The sequence below is a fragment of the Symsagittifera roscoffensis genome, chromosome 7 (genome assembly GCF_963678635.1).
Source record: "Symsagittifera roscoffensis chromosome 7, txSymRosc1.1, whole genome shotgun sequence".
NCBI classification, from domain to species: domain Eukaryota; kingdom Metazoa; phylum Xenacoelomorpha; order Acoela; family Convolutidae; genus Symsagittifera; species Symsagittifera roscoffensis.
The window spans coordinates 11044442-11068442 of NC_087068.1; the positions used below are offsets into that span (position 1 = coordinate 11044442).

At 38.3% G+C, this 24001-nt stretch overlaps 2 protein-coding genes across 2 annotated transcripts in view; one reads left to right on the plus strand and one right to left on the minus strand.

The window, feature by feature from the left end:
* Positions 1-24001, plus strand: part of LOC134851470 (clathrin heavy chain 1-like) — a 519829-nt gene that overhangs the window by 153793 nt on the left and 342035 nt on the right. The window lies entirely within an intron of this gene.
* LOC134851891 (uncharacterized) overlaps positions 1-24001 on the minus strand; it is a 66650-nt gene that overhangs the window by 14319 nt on the left and 28330 nt on the right. The window contains exons 10-18 of the mRNA XM_063868166.1: positions 12925-23886; positions 8071-12210; positions 7108-7341; positions 5047-5268; positions 4468-4596; positions 3630-3842; positions 3183-3290; positions 2344-2463; positions 189-305 (exon numbers count right to left, since the gene is read on the minus strand). Coding sequence (XP_063724236.1) covers positions 189-305; positions 2344-2463; positions 3183-3290; positions 3630-3842; positions 4468-4596; positions 5047-5268; positions 7108-7341; positions 8071-12210; positions 12925-23886 — 16245 coding nt within the window. The remainder of the gene's footprint in view (positions 1-188; positions 306-2343; positions 2464-3182; positions 3291-3629; positions 3843-4467; positions 4597-5046; positions 5269-7107; positions 7342-8070; positions 12211-12924; positions 23887-24001) is intronic.

Consider the following 24001-nt stretch of genomic DNA (forward strand, 5'->3'; position numbering starts at 1 on the left):
GCATATATACCCAAGAGCATTCAAAGAGCATTTTAAAAGTTTTTCCTGAAAAAAGACACAAAAAAATCACCAAGTCCTATATAAGAGTCTTCACTGCTTTCATCGAATCTTAATCACGTGTTATCACATAGAAATTTACACAATCGTTATCGTCATTGTTTGAAAGATTTATTTTGAAAATTGTTTACCTGCTGGGTGCTTTCTGTGATGATAAGATTTGTTTCACTTGGTTCTGCCAATTCACTCTCTGAAGTAGTAGCTAGAGACAGTGGTCTTGCCGTAGTCGTCTCAACTTCGTCTGGGTTCTAAAATTCAGAAGATAAGAATATGTTATTGATAAGGCTATTAATGCTTTAAATTGTAAGATCTGTTTTTTAGCCGGTTTCAAAAATGTGGTATTATATGTAAGCCCTCTCAGCCGTTATTCGAATTTGAGAAAATCAATTTAAAAAATTTGATAGTCGACACAAATTGGTTTGAATCTTTTTTTTTCACACTCAATACTTTTCACACTGAAATAAAAGACTGAAATTCGAACCAAAATGTTATGTGATTTTTCAAAATGATGTCTAATTTTAACTGATTCTCAGTCTGTGAAACAAAACAAATATCAAGACCAGTTTTTCTCGACCGACGCTGAGACAATTTGTTTTAATTTTTGTTCCAGAATTCGAATCCCCTTTCTCCCCTTTCGTAAAACCAAACCAACCTTTTAAAATGTTTTAGAAATCGGCTGAAGGGCTTTAAAATAATACCTCGTTTGACCCCTACAAGCTTTTTTGAGGTAGTGAAGTTATTCATTGTTTTATAAGTTAAAACTATTTAAACAGAGTTTGATTTACATCAAATCAAAAAAAAATCGAACAAAGCGGCAATTTAAAATGCAGACATGCATAATAAATATCCGTTGGCAACTGATTGGACTGCTTCAATCAGAATGTAGGCTATGCCATAAATGTTTTCAATTTGTCAACAGTTCACTAAACTTTCTCCGCCACTCGCACAGAAACAAGTTACTCTTCAGTTTTTTTCATAGTTCGACTTCATTAAAAGTAGCTACTGCAGTTCGCTGTGCAAGTAGCACACAGTGTTCTGAATACAGTTCAGGCTACAAAGCAGACTTAGCTGGGAAAAACTAGGGGAAATGATAAAAACTGTTTTACAAAATGTATCGCAAATATTTTCAACACAAAGACGAAGCTTGAAGTTTCGCTTCGCAAACACTAGCGAGAACACGAGAAAAAGCAGCTCTAGAAAGTGCAATAAAATATAAATAAGCCTCGAACTAGTACATATTCAGCTAGGTCTAGGAATCCATCTATGACCTAGTGCAATATAGAGATTTTGAGTTTCACGCACTAACCACTCAGCTTCGCACGCTTAATCATCGGCAAACACTAGTCACAAGTAAAGCAGCTAGATATGCTAATGAATTGCCAATGCCATTCAGCAAAAGTGGCACCAAAAAAATAGACACAATTTTGCAAGTAATAATTTGGAATATAACAAACTGAAGGCATCCACACTACCTTTTTATGTAACAAATCGGAAAGCATAAAGCCATATAAATTTATGTTGTTTCAAACAAAGAGCTTTTTTCGATTCATTTGATGAATTTGAAATGCATCAACTGTGTTAACTTATTACTAGTCGAATGTCAAAGCACATGCTATCAAAAAATGTTAAAAGTGCCCCAAAAGTGGAATTAATATTTGCATTTCCTAACTTGGTATTACATATTTTCTAACTAAGCTTAGAAAAAAAGTAGACTGACGCTAGTGTAAAGAAAAGAAAATCAAATATATTGAAACCGCTCTGCATAATTATTCAAACGACAATCACAAAAATAAAAAAAAACGAGAAAAAAATAAAACTCTACTACTGTAAGCTCAGTTTTCTCAACACTGAAATGTTTCCAATTTTTGATGCAGCTCAAATAACGGACCGAAGAATTTTGTGAATTGGCGTAAAAAAAACAAACAATTTTAATTTTTTTTCAATTTCGGTGTTCGGTGGAAGAAAAGAAGCCAACTAAATTAGAATTTTTGTTTCGTCTACATCAGGAAGTGGAAAAGTGTAGGGTGCGTTTTTTTCTGACGTATTTTGACTACCCCGAAGAAACTATTTTGACTACCTGGTCAATTATGTTATCATACTTATGCGCTGTCGTGAGTCCCATGAAATCAATTTAGAATCCGTGATTTGGGTTCTTAACTGTTTTTTTTTTCCACAGTATTACATCTTCAGAACAATTTCTTTTGAATTGTTAAGTAAGTAGTTTTAACAGCGCCCCCAATTGTTTTGGTTCTTTTTTTTCGGTTACTTTTGGTTATTTTAACTAACAAATTCGGTCGATTCTGCCCCCTGTTTCTGTTCCTGCTCACTTTCGTCTCCACTATCGGATGAATCACCAACAGAGAGAGGTCTAGCTTTGGTGAAGGATCTTTCCAACTCAGGCTCACCCTGAAATCAAACTTCATTTTAGTAACGCCGTGACATATTAAACAAACAGATGTTTGAATCATTTGGTTGGCAGTCAGTTCTCATAGTATGTTTAAAATGATTTGACCGACTTTCAAAACAGGAGTCCAGTCGTCTTTCAAAAAAAAGGTCGTTCTACTTTCTTTTTTAAAGGTCGACCAAATTGACTTTCCGAGCACTCCAAAATAATTATAAAAAAAACTTTGTTTGTCCCAAAATATCGGCGCAGCAGGCGCCGTTTAGGAAAATTCGCGTTTTTTGGCGCGCGCTAGAATATATTGGCACCGAGGGCATTTTTGTAGAAAAATTCAGGGCTGTTTGACCACAAACGGTCGTTGAATGCAAAATAGTAGCACAAGTATGACGATTTTTATGACCAGGATTCAAATATCTGAGGGGATGGGGGGGGGGGGGGGCGGAGCATTGCCCTGCGCGCCCCATAAATACGATACTGCAAGCCACACTCATTCGAAGATAATGCCAAATTGTTCTCAATACTGCTGACATAGAACACTTAATCGGTCGAAAACTGTTTTTTCAATTAAATATTTTGACACGGTTGGACCGGCTTAAATGAGAGAAAAAATGATTTTTGACGACAAAACTTGATCAGATTTGATGACCGAAATGGATATTACCAACAATTTTGCATTTCACTATAAAATCCGAAACCACACACCTGAGATATTTCAGTTACCAACCTGTTGAGCATTTTCTATTTCGAGTTCATTCTGCTCTGTAAACTCGCTCTCAGATGTAGTCACAATAGACAAGGGCCTTGCTTTGGTGGTCTGAATGTCGTCGGAGTTCTGAACACATAACATAAAAAATAACAAAACCTTTAAAAAAATTACTCTCCTTCAATTTATTCAAACAATTTTCCAGTAAATCGGATTTTTTTTAATTTTGGATATTCTGAAAGACTTTTTTAAACAAAAACTTATTGGAAAATTGACATTCAAATTAAATGCTGATTTAGAGATTTTGAGTCACGTTTTGGATAATTTCAAGGATAAAATCAAAACACGCAAAAAACCTTAAGCTAAGAGCACCATGAACGACAGCAGTAAACTATAGTTGAATTTGATCAACTGTTTCCCTGAATACCAAAATGCTATCAAGTTTAACCTCATTGAATCTGAACTTACAAAGTCAGCAACAACTGCCGACTGCAACTGCTCGTTTTCAGCCTCATTGTTGGGTTTAATTTTTTCTTCTTTCTCGTTGTCTTTCGTCTCCCCCTCCAAAGTGGAATCCAGCTTGTCACCAGCTGTTCCACTCAATTGCTCTTCATCTTCATCATCTTCAGTGGCTGTGGTGTAATCAGAATCTAGAGTTTGCTCACCACCTGGCGTCTCAATCTAAACATGAGATAATAACTTTTGTGATAACGATTGTTTTTGTTTTTTTTTAGATCTACTCAATTGAATTTCAGGGCTCTCGTTATAACTAAAAAGACTAATTTTTGGCAAAATTTTCTCACCGCACCTGGAAAAATGGCACAACATTGATTTCCGACGATGACAGAGTATTGTATATTAAACCTCCTTCATTTTTAATCTTCACTTTTAGAATTTTAAAGGACAAATATATGCCCTTAAAGTTCTTCGAATTTCACAAATAATTTATGATTGGTGCTTTTTTGAATAAATTAACCCGATTTGAGAAAACTGGATTAATATGTAAAATTTTTAATTCGCTGGGAAATCTGATAATTAAATTCCATTTTGGAAACCAGAAGTCGATCACGTTTTTCGTGACTTTTACATTTTCGCTGCTCAATAGTGGAGTTTGCCTTCCTTTTAACAAATGAAATAAGGTGAACTTGAAAAAAAAAATCAGATCTCAAACCGCGAAAAATCAAAATTGCACGTGAAAAAATTTTAAGACTTTTCCTGGAAAAAAATCACCAAGACCTATTATATAAGGGTACTCACTACGTTCATTGTTCTCATTCAATTAAACTTACAAAGATTATTCACTTACTATTTCGATACCAGAATTGGATTCATCCATTGCTCCCGTCATTCTATTTTCCGCTGTATCTTTCTCTCGGTCACTAGATGCCGAGCTCGAATCTCGCTCAAACTCAAGTTCAGCGTCTTTGTTCTGATCCTAAATTAGCCGAGAGTTAAGTTTGGCAAAGCTGGAGCTCAAAAAAATTTAGAAAAATGCCGACATGTGTAGATGAGAGGAGAGGAGGCTGCAACTTTAACGGCAATTTTTCAATTCGTTCTTTAACTTTCAGAAAAAAAACATCACCAATAAATCAAATACAGTTTAGATCAAAAAACGCCATCTAGACGTCTAAAACTCAAAAATCAGGGCTATTCTTCAGATGACACGATTGAAGACAATTTCGGGCTGCAAAATTGAAATATGAGCAGCAAAAACTCCAGCAACATCCATTTGTTTTGTGAAATGGGTACATGAAAATTATTGCTGAAAACGCGCATTTGAAAATTTTTAAGCAGAAAAAGTATGAAAGTATTCCAATTCTCTTTCTGAATTACTTTGTCTGCTCAAACTTTCATCGTGTTCTTATGCGAGCATCAACACACAAACCTCTTTCTTGCCGTTTATCGGCCCAGTCGTCTCAGTTTTCTCCCCCTCCCCCTCTCTTTCTGCCTTCAGGGTATCCAAATCCTCTCTCTGAAGAGCCAACAATCTGCTCAACATACTGTCTAAACTCTCGTCTGGATTGGCCTGGTCTAATTTCCGCTCTTCAGTCTCAATTGAATCCTCGCTGATAGGGTCGGCTGAAGTATCTAAATTGGAGTCGGCGATCTGAAACAAATCAAATCGTTTAGCGAGTCATTCAAAAAAAGATCACTCAATAATCTCGAATAAAGTGCTCAGTTGGTGATTGGTTCAGAGGGCAAAAGTATTGGTTAAGGTCAAGTTGAGCGTGTCATAGTTCACTTTTTTTTTATATTTTGTTGCCTTATTTTTTTCTGATTTTTTTGTATTTTTTTTTTTCAAAAAGGGCGAGTAAATAAGGCAACACAAATGCAAGAATGATTGTTAGCAATAGCTGAAATAAAGATAACATTGCAGTAAAATTAATAATTTGGAGGTCGCATCCAATCTGATGTCATGATTACATTGCCTAAATTAGTCTGAAAATTGAGACAATTTTTTTTTGGATTTTTGGGAAACCAAGTCACGGCTAGAAAACTTTAGCATGATGACCACACTTGGCCTACTACGAGCTTTCCTTGAGTGACCAACAAATGGACAGAAAAAAAACACCCTACGCCATACTTCCATCAATTCACTCCATGAGAGATCAGAAAAACAAAGTTCTAATTTTTCTGACTGCTCTTGTAAATGCGTAAATTAGTTTTGGGCAATACAAAGATCAAGTTTAGAGAATTTTCTAATTGACTTGACTTTTTGAAAATCCTTCCCTCCAAACTCTATGTCAAGTACAAAACTTTAAATTAATCAATTCTAAACGATATAAATTTATCAATTAGCATCCCTCAATGCAATTTGGAATAATTATCGAGCCGTACACATTTGGTCACCTACACAACGCATTGAAAGAAAATCGGATTTTTCCCGCAGATTCAATATCCCAAATTAGCAATTTTCAAATACCTTTTTAATTTGAGTCAACAGCTTTTGGACAGTAAAAAAGTCCGTCAAAATCGGCTAATAAAACGTTCGAATTTCGCATCCAGAAAAAACCACCCCTATACATTGTCATTTCTTCGATATTCGAAAACAAAAAGACTGCTCGTATCACGTTGGAAAATCTGTCGAAAAATTTCAAACTTCAAAAAAATTCAAAACTTCACTAACATAATCACAGATGCAATATCTTTTTAAAGTTGACCTCAAGGCTTTGATTTGTGGGTTTTTCAGAGGGTAGAAAAAGTTCCACCAAAAAAGCCTAATTAAAAAATCGAAAATTATCTCAATAAAAACTAGCGGCAAAAAACACACACTTCAGACAAGCTATTTGCTGGTTAGAAGCTGATTTTTTAAGTATCAAGCAAAATTAATTCTGCACCACCAAATTCACCACATCTAATAATAGGCCACTTAGTTGATTAATGAAGTCTTGATAATGGCGTGTGATTGCATAAAAAATTGATAGAAAGAAAAAGAAAGGCACTCCCTTAGAACCCATAAATAAAGAAAACTCCGCTTTGAAAGGTTCAATTTTTAATGAAAACTAAGTTGCCTGGTACTAAAACACAAGCTGCTTGTGTAAATTTGCGAAAACTGCTAATCGGTCCGGCTGAAAGTCTTCCAAACTTATTGACAGAATCTAATGGGTACAAATAATGCGTTTTTAGATGCAAACTATATAACTCTCACTAGTAAAACACTACAGGTGGAGAGACGCAGATTGTCGAAAAAAATGAGCATTTTACAAAAACTTTTACAAAAACGAAATGTATTTGATACCACATAAAACCTTCAAAGCTTCATCCGGCTGCGCGCAGTTATACCCAAATTGGAATCTTTGTTCTGGGTGAGAGTTCCAAAAAATTTTAACGTTGCGATTTGCGTTTGAACAAAGGTACTGTTTTGACGATCATAATGCTGATAAAATTATCAATTTTTGGATTATCAAATTTCTGTTTTCAGTCTTAAAAATTAAATAAAACGTACCGATCTATCCAATGTCGAATCATCCAATGAATCCGGTTGATTTAAATCTTCAGTTTTCTTGATTGGTTCAAACGGCTTCTCCTGTCCGAGGTTGTTGAGAAGCGACTCTGCTGGAGCGAAAGTGTCTGGAACTGGTTTAGTTTTGGTCCGGATATTTCGCTCTCTCACTTGACTTCCCTCGCTTGTTTCGGTCCACGAGTCTTCGGTTTCGTGGTCACTGATTGAGCCTGATGTCTGCAAATAGAAATCATATATCTGCAGTTTGTAAAAATAATAAGCGAGTACAGCAAACCGAAGTAAAATTCAGCCGAAAATTATATTTGACATGTTTTCTAACCAAAAATTTAATATTTAGGTGATAATTCTACATAATGTCTAATTCACGGCCGATTACTGATTTATTGACTGCTTATCATAAATCTAATAGTTGCCGATTTGACTTGATATTATGAAAATGTGGCGATAACGACTCATCAGAATAGCAACAACGCTGAGCTGATATAGTTTCTAAAAATTATCTCAAAAAAAACACAAAAAAGAACAATCGTGCTTAGTCGCATAATGAAGTGTACAAAAACTGTTACATTGTGTGAAAAACTGAAGAAAATGTTAAGCAATTGACGAGACTTAATTTATTATCATGTGTCAGCCGCTTCAATGCGATACCAACCGCTTAAAATTTGATTTGTGGTCAACAACAATAGCTGCACATTACTTCAAAAAGACCACCATTAGTAACTTGAAAAGAGCTACTATGAAAAAGCACTTCATTCAAAGTCAATACACGAGTGGATTCCTCAGTTAAAAGTTAAAATCACCAAAAACGTGACAAACATTTTTTTAAACCAATTTATTTTTTGTCAGCAACAGCAATTCACTGCGAGTCAAATTGTAAAACAAACATGGTTTGCACGCGATAGACATGATATTAGTAACACTCATTTTTAACAGTTTGGAACATACCTTGATAGAATACAAACTGATCTGCTTGTTATGAGCGAGAAGAACTCTGCTTTCATGACTCACTCTTATGCACTCTTCGTCACTGTCTAAGATTTCGGCTCCTTTCGGATATCCGATTTCCTTTGGATCCACGGCATCGTCCGGATACAGGTCTTCGGTCTTTTCCGGTCCGAGATACGTTAAGATCTCGTCTAAGATACTTTCGGTACTTACTCGGTCCAAATACACAGCGCCATCTGAATCTATGCTACTAAGTTCAACTTGGCTTCCAGTTGAAACATGAGAGCTATCCAGAGCTATGTTTGCAGACTGTAACTTTCCAGAATCTTCTGGAACATTCTCAGGTTCAATTTGCACTTCCAAGAACGATATTGTTTTATGGATTCCTCTAGTCTGAATGTGCGCCTCGACGAGGCTCTCGGCTGAGGCAGATTGATGGTCCGAATTGTCTTCATTTAATTCATTTTTCGCCTTCTGAAGGCTACGAGATTCCATAGTAATTACTTCAGTAAATTGATCACTTTCAGATATTGTTTCTGATTGATCATCAGCAGCCAAAAAAGAACTGTCTTTTTGGGTTCTAGAAACGAATAAGACGGACTTTTTGTCCTGTATATCTGTTGGATCAGTGGGTACTTCAGGTGATACTAATTTACCTTCGTGTTCGATATCGTAGCTCGTAACGGATGGAGTTGATGTAACAGAAGTTATGTCATCCTCATCTTCATTGGCCGACGACGGTTCAATTGCATCATCTTGGTCCGCATTGGAAAATGAATGTGTTACATCATTATCTGATTCTTCGGCCGTGACCTTGAAATCGTACGAGAATCTATCACTGGAGTCTAGCATGAGCGAATCATCGGACGAAGGGACGATATCATCTTCTGCATTCACAACAAATTCCCCGGAATCTTCACCTGAACTGAAACTCGGATGCTCCTGCAAGAATCCTGGAAGTTCCTCCGTTGAAACATCATCATCGCCAAACCCGCTCGGAACCACAGAAGAAATCGGTTCCACTTCTTCGGCCAGCGTGAGTCGTTTTATTTTCGTGAACTCGGCAAATATCGGCATCGCACCATCACTAACTGTCGGTCTTGTAAAAGTCAAGTCGTCTAGACTGTCTTGCTCAAATGATTCGACATAATTAGTTTCAGCAGCGGTTATGACCATTGGTGTAATTACATAATTTATGGGTTCTTTAGCAGGCGGATGAAGCATAGCGTAGTCAAAACAATCTGTTTCACCTTCGGAACTTAAATCAATAATTTTTTCTAAAATTTCATCATTGGAGCTCTCGGCTGAAATTGATATCGCTTCGGATTGTGTTTCGTTTTCTGAGTCGCTGGCTGCTGCAAACTTGGCGTCTTTTTTCAGTCCGACTCGGATTGCGTCATCGTCGGCAATTGACGAACGGACACTCGGCGCGTCAAGGTTACCTTTAACGTGCTCGTCAAAATTGGAGACGTCTAAGTTAGAGGAATCGTTAAAACCAGGCGGTGGCGGTGCGCTATGTTCCAATAAATTTGACATTTGGACTGAACTTTGGACAACATCTTCATCATAATTATTTGAACTACGTCCATATCTATTCTGAGCTTGCTTAAATTCCGCTCCTTTTGCATCTGCGTTTTCGTCGGATTCGGGTCTTGGCAAAACTGGTTTTCGAGCTCGCGGAAGCGGTTTCGGGTCGGGTTCGGCCAAAAACGAAGTATCTGATTCGTCTGAAGTTAAGTCTTCACTTCTGTACTGCGGTGGCGGGGCCAATGTTGGTGCTTTCTTTTTGGTAGCTTTTTTTGGTCTATCTGTTTTATCATTTCCATCATTTCGAGCTCTAAAATCATTCTCTTGGCTGATTCTAAAGTTGGTATCATTGTTTTTAGCAGCACTTGCAACCTTCTCGCTACCGTCCGAAAGACTGTCGCTAGCAAATCCGTCAGGAGGGTGAACAGATTCTTGTTCAATCGTGAAAGAGCCTTTCGGAAACTCAGCAGATTGTTCAAGGTCAAAAGAGGTCGTTTGTTGCAGTTTCATTTGTGATGTTTCTTCCTTTTTTCTGTCACTTAAAATCGGACTTCCAGGTTTCGCTCTTACGTTCAAGACTCGGATTCCATCTTGTTTTAAGTCATAACTTTTTGGACTCTTCGTGCGACCGGTGAACTTCTGAAACGCTCGTCCAATGCTTCTAACTACTTTGGGAACCGGCGCTTTTTGTCGTTTCTTCTCACTTTTTGGGGAGTAGGACCTTGAACGACTAAAACTTACGCTTTTGGGACCATCTCGCTGGTGCGATATATCGTAGAAATTGGACGATTCGTCGAAATCTCCGACATAAAGCGAAGATTGAGGTCTTTCTTTCACATGTGAAGTTTTATTTCTCGTCAAATCGTCTTTGTTATCAATTGAGTCGTTTTTGGGCAAGAGTGATTTTCGGTTTACAAGTTTAGCCACATCATTGGGACTATTTTTGGGGCCATCTCGCTGTTGCGATATATCGTAGAAACTGGACGATTCGTCGAAATCTCCGAGATAAAGCGAAGATTGAGGTCTTTCTTTCACATGTGAAGTTTCATTTCTTGTAAAATCGTCTTCGCTATCAATTGAGTCGTTTTTGGGCAAGAGTGATTTTCGGTTTACAAGTTTAGCGACATCATTGGGACTACTTTTCTGTTGTGTTTTCCATGGTATAACTGCGTCTTCTTTTAAACTGACTTGGTTTCCAGTGTGGAAATGAATGCTAGATTGAATAGGTGAGTTTACGCTACCGGTACTGTTACTTGTTTCGTCCGGTCTTTTTCCACTGCTTCCCTGGCTTCCAATGCTGTACACTGAACCGGATAATCTGGCTGGATTTATATTTTCCTCCTGGTTTTCCGCTGGCGTTTTTGTGTTCCCCATATTTTCCAAAGAGTAATTATTACTCACCGCAAGTTGGCCAAATGGTGTTTCAATCACGCTAGTGTCATAACTTGAACAGGATTTTTCATCCTCTGAAGAGTTTTCAGAGCCGGTGTTTAATTTTAGTTCTGAGCCGTTACTATAATCTAAGCCGCTGTTGTTTTCAAATTCTGCGTTCAGTTCTCGCTTTGAGATTAAATCAACTATTAACTCCACTTGTTCAAACTCAGCTGATGAGTTTTTATTTTCGCGTGGTAAGTCACAAGCCAGCCTATTAGTATATTTACTCCTTTCTGTGCTTTTTGTATTCTTTTCATTAACCAACGCATTGATTTTTTGATCAGTCGGTAAATCTAAGCTTTGGCTATAAGTATACATTAAAGCAGTTTCAGTAATAGCTTCGTCTACGTTTGAATTAACTTTATTAATCGGCTCAGATTGCTTCAAAAATAGACCATTTTCTTCATTGTAAACATTTGGCTTTTGGTTACTATTCACGCTCGGTATGCTAGCCACTTGATCAGAAAGCAATTTTGAAATTACGCCACTTTGTTCAGTAGCTTTTTTATTTTGGTTTTCAAAACTCAAGTGACGCGCACCGGCGAGGTTCGGAGAGTTCGGCTCGCTATGTAACAAAGTTTGGCCTTTTAGAAAATTTTGGTCCAAGTCCTGGTTCGAACCCGGGTCAAATGATTGGAACGAACTAGTCTGAGCAGAGTGGTTGTTCGAATGCTGCGATTGGTTAATATCTGACGCATCAGAAGTCATGGGTTCGGTTATCTGATTCGTGGTATTATCCGAACGTGTTGTTCTAGAATGTTCTGAATTATATTTCATATCGCTTTCGGTTCTTTCGACTTGATCCGAGACTTCAGAAGTAGTTTCTTCATTGATAGCTCTCAAAATGTCAAAATAATTTTCAGGTGATGATTCGAGGTTATTAAAACTATCACCACTACTACCAACAGCTGGCAACTCAATTTCGCTCGACGACACCAGAAATTTTTCTCGGGAGTCGAAAGGTACTTTTTCTAAAGCGGTTTCTTGTGAAAAAATAACGTCTTGATGAGCTCCGATTACTGTCAACGGCGAGGTTTTGTCGACAAAAACTGGACTCTTTGAGAAAATCGGATCTTTGTACAACTCAAGATTAGAATCGTCTTGAACTGTCAATGTGTTTGCATTTGAACGAAGATTCGCTGGTCTCGCAATATAACTTGCTAGTGGGTCTTTTTCATCCTAAATTGCGAATTAGTTAGAAAACATTAGTGTTAAAGACAGTTGTTATAGGTGATGAGCAAACTAACAGAAGGTGCACAAGGACCAGAAAAAGTCAAGCAAAAGCTATAGCTGATATAGAAAAAAATTATTTGGGACATTAAACCAAGCGTCATCTTCCGCTCTAAGTTTTCATAGTTATCGAGAACTTTTTATTCGGCTGAAAACTGTATAAAATTCAGCCACCTAACCCTAACTTTTTACCTCTTAACCCAGTTTTAATCCGGTAATTATGTAAAGGTCAATTAGAGTTTTGTGAAACATTCAACTGTTGATTTTTAATTGCGTCCCCTCTAGTTTCAAAAATGGATTTAAACTTTCAGAATTCTAAGTTGAAAGAAAAACATTTTCGGTTTTCGTTTTCTCTAAAATTTTCCCTCTGTATGCCTATATATCTCTATCTATCTATCAATTTATCTAATATCTGTCTATCAATCTGATTATCAGCAGTTTCGACTATCATCAGTCTCAGATTCACAAAATAGCGAAAACAAACTTCAAAGACTAACTTTACTTGGGTAAAACTAAGTTTTCACAGCTAAAATTGAGCATAAATAAGCTTTTTTGAGCCTATGATATGAAACTTCAAGCGTGAAATACATTCAATGCCAGTCGTGTGCTCATGCTAACACTAATCAGACCAAAGTGAACAAAACTGAAAGTTGGAGAACTTACATCATTTGTGGCCTTCTGATCTTCTTCAGTCAGAGACTCCGAAACAATCAAAGTTGTGTCACTTTCGTCCTTTTTCAATTCTTTATTCTCATCGCCATCTTTTGTCTCGTCTTGAACAGTGGTCACAGAAGTGTACGACTGCCGAGGAGCCGAGTCACTACTCAAGGAAAGCACTGCCTCAGCTTCATTAATCGGTGTCGTCAGTGATTCGGATCCATAGTAAGTCGGCAACACTCGGTTCTCAGCGCGCGGTTCCATCTCAGCTTTCAGTGGAGCATTAGGATCCGAGTTCAACTTACGTAACGCTGCATGCCACGCGATGTCTGGAGTTCCTTCTCGGCTTTCATCTGCATCTTCTGGTTTTTGAGTGGCCAAAATGTTTTCGAAATCACTCAAGGAAGTTATGGAGTATTCTGAATCAGAAACATCAGATGCAAACGATGTTGATCTTAAGTCAATTTCATTGTCTTCTTTCACAATTTCAAAGTCGTGCATCATCAAATCGCCGTCATTTGGGGATCCATTATTGGATCTCGACTGCAATCGAGCCAAATTGATTTCATCGATGTTTATTTCCTCGGAATCAGAAACATTTTCGACTATAGCAGCAATTTCATAATTTGAGATGCCTTCCTCAAACCCATCTTTCATCTTGTTAGCAAAGTTTGACGATGTTTGATCATTGTTCGGGTTGTTTTGTCCAGGTACAACAAATAAAAACTTTTCGCCCGATTCTGTACTATAATCATCATCTAGGCTCGACATTTGGCTCATTTTCAATAACGAGTGCCTTCGATCTGCCGTAGCTGAATTCGAAAATTTGATTGGTTTAGAATCAACTGCATCAATTCGGGTCCTCAAGGTTACTTCAAATGGATCTTCGTTTGCGAAAGACAAGTCATCTTCGAATTTATTTCCATGATTGTGACTTAAATTATTCGCGTTAGAAGCATTATCTGAATCATAGCAATACAAGTCATCAAAAGGCTGGAAATTTATTTTCTCGAAAGGTTCGTGGTCTTGTATAGCACTTGCAATCACTGAAAGATCAATTTCAGTGCTCAAGACTTGGTCCTTTTTCGCTTCAAGTTCAAAGTCACTTTCTATTACTTCTCTTGATTCAAATTCCGAACCATCAACCGGCGCAAAACTTACATAAATAGCGTCACTTTTGCGTCTCTCGTCAATTATTTTTGTCCAACCATCTTCGTGTAAATTCTCGGAATTCGCATTTGGTATGGTGAAACTCAAATCAACGTGCTTTTCTTTCAAGTTTGAACTACTGTCAATTCCTTCCGCAAATTCGCCCAATTGCTCGTCCGTTTTGTCAAGCGGATTGCCTTTTGAATCATCAAGAGCGTCGTTTGTGTCAAAGTCAGTTGTGATGTATTCACTAGCCGAATTGTCTAGATCAGCCGAAAGTACAGTTTTCGTTTCTAAACTTTCGGCAAAATTTTCACCCTCCTGTTTTGTGCTCATATCAGATACTTCTATCCCCATTAAATTACTTGAGTCGTTTTTAGGGGTATCGTGTAATTTGGATTCAAAAAGCTCAAGTTGAGAAATATTTACACCATTGTCACTTTTTTCGTTTTGAAATTTAGCTTCTGGGATATCTGCCAAATTTTCTTCTAAACTATCATCGGCTACTACTAACACGTGTTCAGATTGGTATCTCTTCAGCTCAGCGATCAGAGGGTCCACAAACAACGGCTGAGAACTCTCAACATTCGGAGCATCTTCAGGAGTTTCAATCATGCGACCAATATCGGTTTGCTGATTTTTGTTCGCCTCCGTCGTAGAAATTACATCGGAGTGCTCATTTGTTCTGGAAAATTCCGTTTCGATATCAAGATTTCCATTCTCAATTTCGTTTTTAGGAGTCTCTAGTTGCACTGCGGCTCCAGGGAATTCTTCTTCAATTCGGCTATTTTCTAGAGTAAACGTGAGGTCTGATTCTTCATGATGATGTTTGTTCTTGTCGTGTTTTCCTTTTCCAATTGGACTCGGACGCCGTCGAAACACCTTTTCGGGACCAACTAACACTTCGGAGCGTCTTTCTGGTACATTAAATATACTTACTGATGGTTGCGTGGTGGAACCATAGTTGCCCAGAACACTTGAAGGATTTCCGGTTCCGTCAACCTTGGGTTCCGAAGGTTTTCGGAACTCTTGGTGTACAGCGCCAAATTTTTCAACCTGTTTGATTTCGGGTGCCTGTGTGTCTTCAAAGTCATTAAGTTCAATCTTAGACAAAATAGTTTCTGCTTGATCTTCAGCTTCTGCGCTTTCTCTGTCAATTGGTTCATGATCAAACTTGTCTGATTGTTTAATTTGTTCTTGTTCGGAATCTAAGTTTAACTGAGAATTGCCATTATTGCTTTCATCATGGCCATCTTGGGAAGTATTGATTGAAGAATCTTCAAGTGATTTTTCGATGTCTGACTTTTCCAAGTCGGGCTCCAGTTTGACTCTAGTCCTAGCCTCAATCAAATTTTCGTCCACAGATTCTGGCAAAAATTGGTTATCAACATTTTCAGAGGAATCATTCAGATCAGATTTTCCTTTGTCTTCTTTGCTCCCGTGAGACTGATCATCACTGCTTAAGGAAACATCGTGTGGAACAAACACAATTCTTCTAAAATTTTCACTTCCGAAAAATTCAAGGTCATCCAGTTTCTCAGTTTTACTCTCAAGTGCAGGTTTCTTGGTTTCAACTTCGAAGTCACTTTCAACTACGCCTCGGACATGTGACAAGTCGTTTTCTGATTCGTTAACTTCTGAAACTTGAGATGAGTTTACTTCATCGGTTGATTTATCTGCATCGCTTTTGTGAAAATTGAGATCAGCATCCATTTTGGACCTAAAAACTGGTTCAAAGGAGTCCTCATCAACTAAAATTTTTCCATTTGCGGGTTCCTGTGGAGGATTTTCATCACTTTCGATTTTCGAAGAATTTTGTGAATTTGTTCTTGAATTTTCATTAGAACTAAAAGGCTGAAATTCTATTTTGTTGAAAGGTTTTTGATTTTTGGTATTTTCATTTGAAGCGCTCAGCATGTCAAGACTAACTTCAGCATTCAACCTCATTTTTGATTCGAGTTCGAAATCACTTTCGTTTATACTTTTTTCGATACTTCTGTTTAATTCGGATTCCAAAACCAGCTTTTCCTCGTGTGCTGTTGATCTTTTATCTTCAAGTGTGTCATTTTCTAGCTCATATTCGTTATCATCCTTAACATTATGGCCAGAACCTCGGTTACTATCGATGGAATCATTTGTATTGAGTTTTTGAAGCTCCGGATTTTTGAAGTCAGGCTGCAGTTTTCCTCTTACTGTAACCTGTACCGAACTTTCCTCGACGGCGTCTGGGAAAAACTCCTTCTCGGAATTTTCAGCGAAGTCAATTAAATCTCTCTTATCTTTGCCTTCTTTGCTTCCACAATACTGGTCATCACTGCTAAAAGAAACATCGTGAGGAACAAACACAATTCTTCTAAAGTTTTCATTTCCAAAAAACTCAAAGTCATCCAATTTCTCAATTTTGCTTTCAAGAGCAGGTTGTTTGCTTTCAACTTCGAAATCATTTTCAACCACGCTTCTGACTTGTGACGTGTCATTTTTTAATTCGTTCATCTCAGGGCTGATCTGTTCATCGCTTGTTTTCTCTTTTTCTTTTTCGTGAAAGCTGAGATCAACATCTATTTTTGATCTCAGAACCGCTTCAAACGAATCCTCGTCAACTAAATTGTTTTCGTCCACAGGTTCATGCAAACAGTTTTCACCTGTTTCAAGTTTCGAAGAGTTTTGTGATTCTGATTTTGAGCTTTCATTGGAACCGAAAGGCTGAAATTCTATTTTCTTGAAATATTTTTGGTTTTCGTTATCTTCATCCGACACATTTAGCATGTCAATGTCAACTTCAGCGTTTAGTTTGCTTTTTGATTCGACATCAAAATCACTTTCATTCACAGTTTTGTCAATACTGTCATTCAATTCTGTATTAACAAGGCTCGTATCTTTGTCGATTGAAGATTTTTCATCTTCTGAGAGTCCATCGTTAACTTCAGAATCTCCAGTTGACTGCCTGTCCAGTTTTCTCCGACAATCTTTTTTCAGAACTCGCGAAGTAACGTGAAAACCTTCTTCTGAAACCGGATCTGCCAACTCTTCGTTTTCAGATCTATTTTCACTCGTTTTTTGGTCTCCAGATAGATCTTCAAGAGAAATTTCGTCGATTGAGTTTGAAATTTTGAAAACTTCATAGTTGATCTTTTCAAATGAAGGTTCTTTGTCTTGGATTTGTTTCAACTTTTCATCTCTGTTTTCTGTGTGACTCGCAACTTGATCAGTTTTAAGTTCAATTTCAAGGTCGCTTTCGTCAATTGTTTCATTTCGGCTATCGTGTTTCGAAATTTCTAGATTGATTTCTGTGGTTTTCTTGAAAGCTTCGGATAAGTCTTTCGAGTCAAAATCGGTAGTTACATAACTATTTGGTTCGCTCTCTTTCAAAGATTCGTCTTCTAGAGTTTTGTCCAATATTTTATTGTCAACATTAATATCATTTTCATCTTTTTCAGAAAAATGTTTACCGTCTTTTGATTTGAATGGTTCGTTTTCAGAATCTGATTCGATGAGAGTTGATGCCCTTCCCGCTTTTATTTTCGTGAAATCTTTCTCGTCCACTGAGGAATCAAAAACAGTCGTCGAATGATCGTTTTCTGAATCCGAAATGGTCTCGGAAGCAAACTCGGCTTCCGCCAGACTTGAATTTTGTTGCTCCTTTTCATCTGTGATAGAAATTTCGTCTCTGGAAACATCTTCGCTCATCTCGCTTTTCGCACCGTCATTTAAAATTTCATTCAAATTTCCAGAGTTGTTCAAGAACTCAGTGTTTGCGTACTTCTTCAATCCAGGGTTGAATAGAGTATCTTCTCCAGGGTAAGCTGAAACTGATGACATTCTTATAACCTCTTGAGGAGTTGTTGCTTCAAAATTTGCACCATTTTCAACCGATTGCGTGAATCGGAAATTCTCCTGATCATTATTATCGAAGTTGGAACTTTCCAAATCCAATTCAGGAATTTGTTTCTCAATGTTACTATCGGAGGTTAAATTAATTTCTGGGTTGTTTGAATCTGAATTTAAAAGGCCTTCTTTACTCTCTCTTAGGTCAAAGTGAACTTCCGGTTGTGAATTCAATTTATTATCCTGATCTTGTTGTACATTGTCAAAATTGATTTCAGCTTCAACAAGGAAACTTTTAGGGTTGGCCTCTTCAATTGACCTTTTAAATTCGCTTTCCGATTCGGTGCTCGAAATACTCATTCCATGATCTGAGTGATATTTCTTCAGTTCAGCGACCAGAGGATCCGTACGTCGAGGAGCAACAAATGGGTTTAGTTTCGGTTCTCGCTCTGCAACTCCTGGAGATGATTCCCAACTAGGAGGATCCACTGGTGGCGGCAAGGGTGCTTCTTCGATTTCCAGTGAAGGTTTTGGTTTTTCAAAGAAACTATCATCTAGCGTCAGTGTTAAATCTGATTCTGGAATTTGTTTCTTTTTTGATTTCGATTTCTTAGAGTTTGATTTGTCTTCTTTGTCATCTTTCCGCATAGGCGAAGGACTCGCTTTTCGTTTGAATACTTTTTCAGGTGCGACCATCACTCCAGAACTTCTACCTGGAAAACTACTTTGAGAAGCTACCAAAGTGGGACGGATTTCTGTCGGTGTATTAACAGGCGTTGCAGTAACTGGAACATCTGTATAGGTTGGATTAAAATTTACAGATGTCTGACTTATTTTTAGAGCATCTGATTCCAATGTCGAATTTCTAGTAGCGGAATGTGAAACCTTTTCTTCGTCTACTTTTGAAACTGGCCCTTCGAGTTGATTAAATTGAGAATCAATTTGCTGGCCTTGCTTAAGAGCTTCTGAGCTCAGCTCGCTCTTTTCCAAAGTTGAGTTTTCTTTCATGCTGTTTTTTTCTTTATTCTCGTCTTCAGATGAGTCAGAAAATTCAAAATCGGTGTCGAGGCTATCGTCTTTACTCGGAGGCTCCAAAAGAGAAGGGAGGAAACTTTTGCGACTAGTAGATCCAGGGCTAACTCCGGGTGTCAGTCCACTTTTTACACTTAGCAGAAAGTGAGAAGCTTCTTTCTTCGCGTCCTCTTTTTCGTCAACATAGCATTCGGTTACGCTATCATTTGGCGTAGCGCGCAGATCGTTGAAATCGTTTATCAAAATGTCTGAACTTTGATTAAATTGTATATCTGGGAGAATCTGCAGTTTATCATCTTTTTCTGGTTGTACGATATCTGGTTCTGATTTCAATTCATCCTCAATTTGATCTCCACTTCTGGGTTCATCGATTTCCTCTCCGCTTTTCGCTTCGTCGATTTTCTCTCCGCTTTTGGCTTCATCAATTTTTTCTCTGTTTTTAGCTTGTTCGTCCAATGTCTGAATCGTGTTTTCGACTGATCGCTCCAAACTGGGAGGCGCCATTCTTTCATTCATGTTAATGTATGGACTCGAATCTTTCCTAAAGTCCTCATCAGGAATTCTATCGGAATCATCAAACATGTCGAAATTTGCACCAGCTTCTGCTTCTGATGAGCTTCGTGAAACTTGGTCTGGTTCTAGACTAGTGTGAGTAATTTCTTCATTACCATCACGACCTTCGAAGTCATCGCCTAGGTGTGGTTCAAAATTTAATTGATCACTTGAATGTATTTCCGCGTTCAAGTCTACAGCGCCTTTCTCTGAAGATTTATGATCTCCAGGCCGATCCGCAACCAATCTATTATCTTCTGATTTTGCAGATTCTTCAACTTGATTGACACCTTCTTGTTCACTTAATCTAGAAGTTTCTACACTAGCCAACGTGTCCACAATTACGTCACTTTGGTTATGTGGGGTATTCAATGATTCACTACTGGATCCATAATATGATTTTTCTTTTTCATTTGGCTTAGCATCATTATCATAATCGGTATTGAAATCTGTATCAGTTTTGCAAATGACCTGCTCTAAACTGACATTCGAATCATGTTTTTCGCTCGCTTCATGATTTTCAGCTTGTCCAGAACCGTTATGATCTTGTGAGAGTTCTATTAAGTTGTTTTTGAGATGGTTTTGGGAACCTTTAGAGCCATTTGAAACGTTCGCGTTATCAATTACTGAATTATCCTTATTCTCGTCTTGTTTTTCCAGCTCATGAAGACCCAGTTTTGTGTCTAAGATTTGAGGTGTCGATTCGATGTTGTTTAATGTTTCGATCTGTACAACATCTTCAATTCTTTTATCTTCTAAATTAGTTTCCAAGCTCGGTGGAGTCATTTTACCGCTCATATCGACGTATGCAGTTTCCTTATTTGGATCATCGGTATCTTCGAACTCACTTCCAGATGTTTCAGACACCTCAAGAGCCGCTTTTGTTTGAGCTTCCTCCGGGTTCAAATGTCCACTGCGTAAATTGATGTTATCCCATGACTTTTCTGAGGCGCGACTTATCTCATTTACATCAATGAAGCTGTTTTGACCTTGAGAGTTTTCAAGAACTGAAATCTTTTCATGTTGTGACGCCCAGCTGTTTTCGTCAACATCGGTTTCTTCATTATCAACATCATCGTCGTCTTGATCGCCAACTTTCACAGAAATTTTTGAGCTCTGATTCTTTGGAGATCCATCCTGACTATTTTTGTCACTCTGCTTTGAGTTCTTGGAATCATTTAGCTCTGAGATCAGATCCATCGGTGCTTGACTCAGCGTGTTGATTTCACTGATCCCTGCACTTGTGTTTGAAGGCGATCGAGACAATTCAGCTCTATTTTTGGCATCATCGTAGGAAATACTTTCAACTTTTTCGGCGTCTTTTGTAGCAATTATAATCAACTTGTCTTGAGGTTCAATTTCAACTTCAAGAGTCCTATTCAGATCACCATTTTCGCTATCAAATTCATCTTTTTCGAAACGCTGTCTCTCTGAATCCGTTTGAGTTCCGAGTGAAATATCAGAAGCCGTCACTATTTGAGCTTGTTTTATAGTCTGCGGTTCAACTTGAGGCTGCTCAAATTCTGAATTAATTTCAGAAGTCGTCCAACTGTTATCAGATTCATTGCTGCTCAAATCATTGTCGACTGTGTTTTTGTTTGTTTCGTAATCGTCGGCTGGGTCTGTTGGTTTCGATTCGAGTGGTTTATTTTCTTTTCTAGTTTCATCTAAATCTTCAGGAACAGTTTGAACGTCTGAGTTGTTTTTAACTTCATCGATCATTTCAGGTTCTTCAGCAAATTGAACGTCATTTTCATGAGGTTTTTCAATATTTTCAACATCTTTCTCATTGATTTTCACATCGTCTGCAATTGATTTGTCATTTTGTTCATTCTTGTCCAAATATTCATCCGCATCAGTTTCCTTAATTTCGATATCATTTTCCGTGCTTAGTCTACTTGTTTTCACGTTTTCTTCACCATTTTCAGATTGCTCGTCTTCGTCATCTTCATCCGAGTCGCTACTGTCGGTGGCCATTTCTGCTTCTTTCATCTCACTTTCAATGAAATCTTCAACTTCATCTAAATCAATTTCGATTTCCTCTCGGGTATCATCGGGTGTAACAGTGATGGTCGGAACCAGAATATCCGAAGAATTTGTCACTTGTCCTCGCAAGGGTTCGTTTTCATCAATTTCGACCGAAGAGTCGAGCGAAAGAGCTTCAACTAGTTCGCTTACTTCACCAAATTCAAGGTTTGTCTGATCTGCGGAACCAAATGTCTCGATAATAGATCGCCCTTGATCTATATCCAGCGCAACAATTAGATCAGCGCTAGGTGGATCATCGTCTAGATCTTGCATGTTTGTTTCAGGGGTATTTTGTGTTTCGTTGTGTTCTGTAGAAGTCAAATTAGGAAGCTCTGTTTCGATGTCTCTATCAATTCTGTTCATTCGATTTCTGTCTAAACTCTGAAATGGATTGGAGCTGGCTTGCGTTTCGGATCTCGACAAAGATTCACCTCCGAGGCTCCGAGTGTCCTGTACAATATTCAAGTCAGATTTCTTCTTCTTTTTCGGTTTCAAAAACGAATACCATTTTTTCTTCTTTTTATGCTTAGATTTATCATCGCAGTGTTCAAAGAGTTTCTCAGGAACCGAGTCGAACCGACTGCTACTTCCTAATGAATTGTCGTCAGTGTCACCAGGAATCGTAAAAAGCGACTGCGGTCTTTGCAAGTTCGTTTTTTCAGCTTCAACTGAAGTTTCAGGCTTCGAAACTTCGGTCATACTCCGAGTTTTGCTCTTTTCGTACATGAATTTTGGCGTAGTTGCCGATTCTTTTAAGAACTCGTCAAACGATAGCATTTCTTGACTTTGATTCATTATTTCTGCGGTTTCGTTTTCGTTTTCAAGGTCATTTGCATTTGTCGCGGAGATTTCGTTCTCTTCGCTTGGCCTCGACTCGCTATCGGTCATAGTTGCGTTTTGGACTTGACCTTGGACTGAATACAGAATATTCGAGAAGTCATTCTCCAATTGATCTGTAGTCTTGGGCTGGTGGTCCATATTACTACTCGCGTTACTCATAAAACTGATGCCGCTCCTAGGAGTATCGGCGAGGGTTTCCGAGATCCCAGTCGAAGGTCTTTTTACATGTTGCGGATACCTCGGCGGTTTGTCTTCTTTGTTAACATGCGAGTAAACGTGATCACTGAATTTTTTGTCTCCGCTGATTGATCTATTTAAAGAAATGTTCAAGTTCATGTCTCGAGGTCTCGATTCAACACCGGCAACATCTTCCACCTCAATGTTTTCTTCGTGAGGAATTTCTGAGCCGCCGATTTCATCATCGATTACGTCAACGACAGCTTCAAAATTCTCGTTATCCGAGCCAGAAGATGCCGTTTGGAAATCATCCGTAGAATTCTCCAGCTGAACGCTCTCTTTGGAAGTTTCCCTCAAGTCTTCAGTGAGGTCAAATTTGAGCTCATTGCCGGTTATCAGCTTTTCGGGTCGCATTTCAATATGACTAGCGTCAGATATGTGTGACGTTTCGTCTTCCCAAGGAGCAGTTTCCAGTTTAGACAGCGTCTCTTCCTCGTTTCGATTCGATGTCATTGAGTTGTAGCTCGAGATGCGCGGAAGTGGACTAAGTGAAGAGGATCTAAATTGTTTCGAGCTCTCTGCGTTGTCTTTCACAGCGTCTTGAAGAGAACCATTGACCAGTTGCTGCATGAAAATTTCTGTTTCAATTTGGTCATCCTCGTTGTCGTCTGGTAAAATATCTTGTTGTCCACTTTGCAAGTCCTCGTTTTTCGGATCTCGAGAAAACTCCTCGAGAACAGATTCGTCCACTTCGTTGAGATCGGGTCCTTCAGCTACTGTACTTACAGTTGTGTAAGACCCCGAAGAACCATTCAACACATCACGAGCTTTGATTTCCTCACTGGATCCAAACAGCTTTTCCTGGTCAAGAGGAATTTTTTGTTGTTCGTTTTCAGAGTTCAGTCCTTCAAAAATTTCATCAGGCTGTGATTCGACTTTGGCCGCTACTGTTTGGACAATTATTTGATCGTCCGATTCGTCTGCTTGATCTACATTCTGATTGGCTGCCGAAACCTCACTTTCGTTCTTCTTTTCGGCTTCCATGGTTGAATTCAATTCGTCTTCACCATCTTCATCTTCTTCAGTTTCGTCTAGAATCGAGGACTCAAAAGCAGTAGTCGATGAAGCACTGATTAGCCATTCACCACTAAACCGACTGGAAAAATCGCTGATGAAACTCAGTTCGGCCAAGATTGGATCGGCTAGCTGGGTGGAATTTTCCGAGATCTTGAAGTCGGTTCTTACTTCCTTTTCGAGATCAGCCTCGTCTCGGATTATGTAACACTTGTGAGGGGAAACTTCCTTTATGTTCTGAATGTCGAAGGCGCTGATTCGTTTGCGGGTACCGGCAATTAATCTGTTGATCTAAACAGCAAGTTTTTTCAATAAAATCAAAAGTAACTTAAAATAGGTATCAAAAATCAATCACAAATAAATCAAGTTAGGGGAGTTTCAGTTTTCAATTTCCAAAGCATTAGAA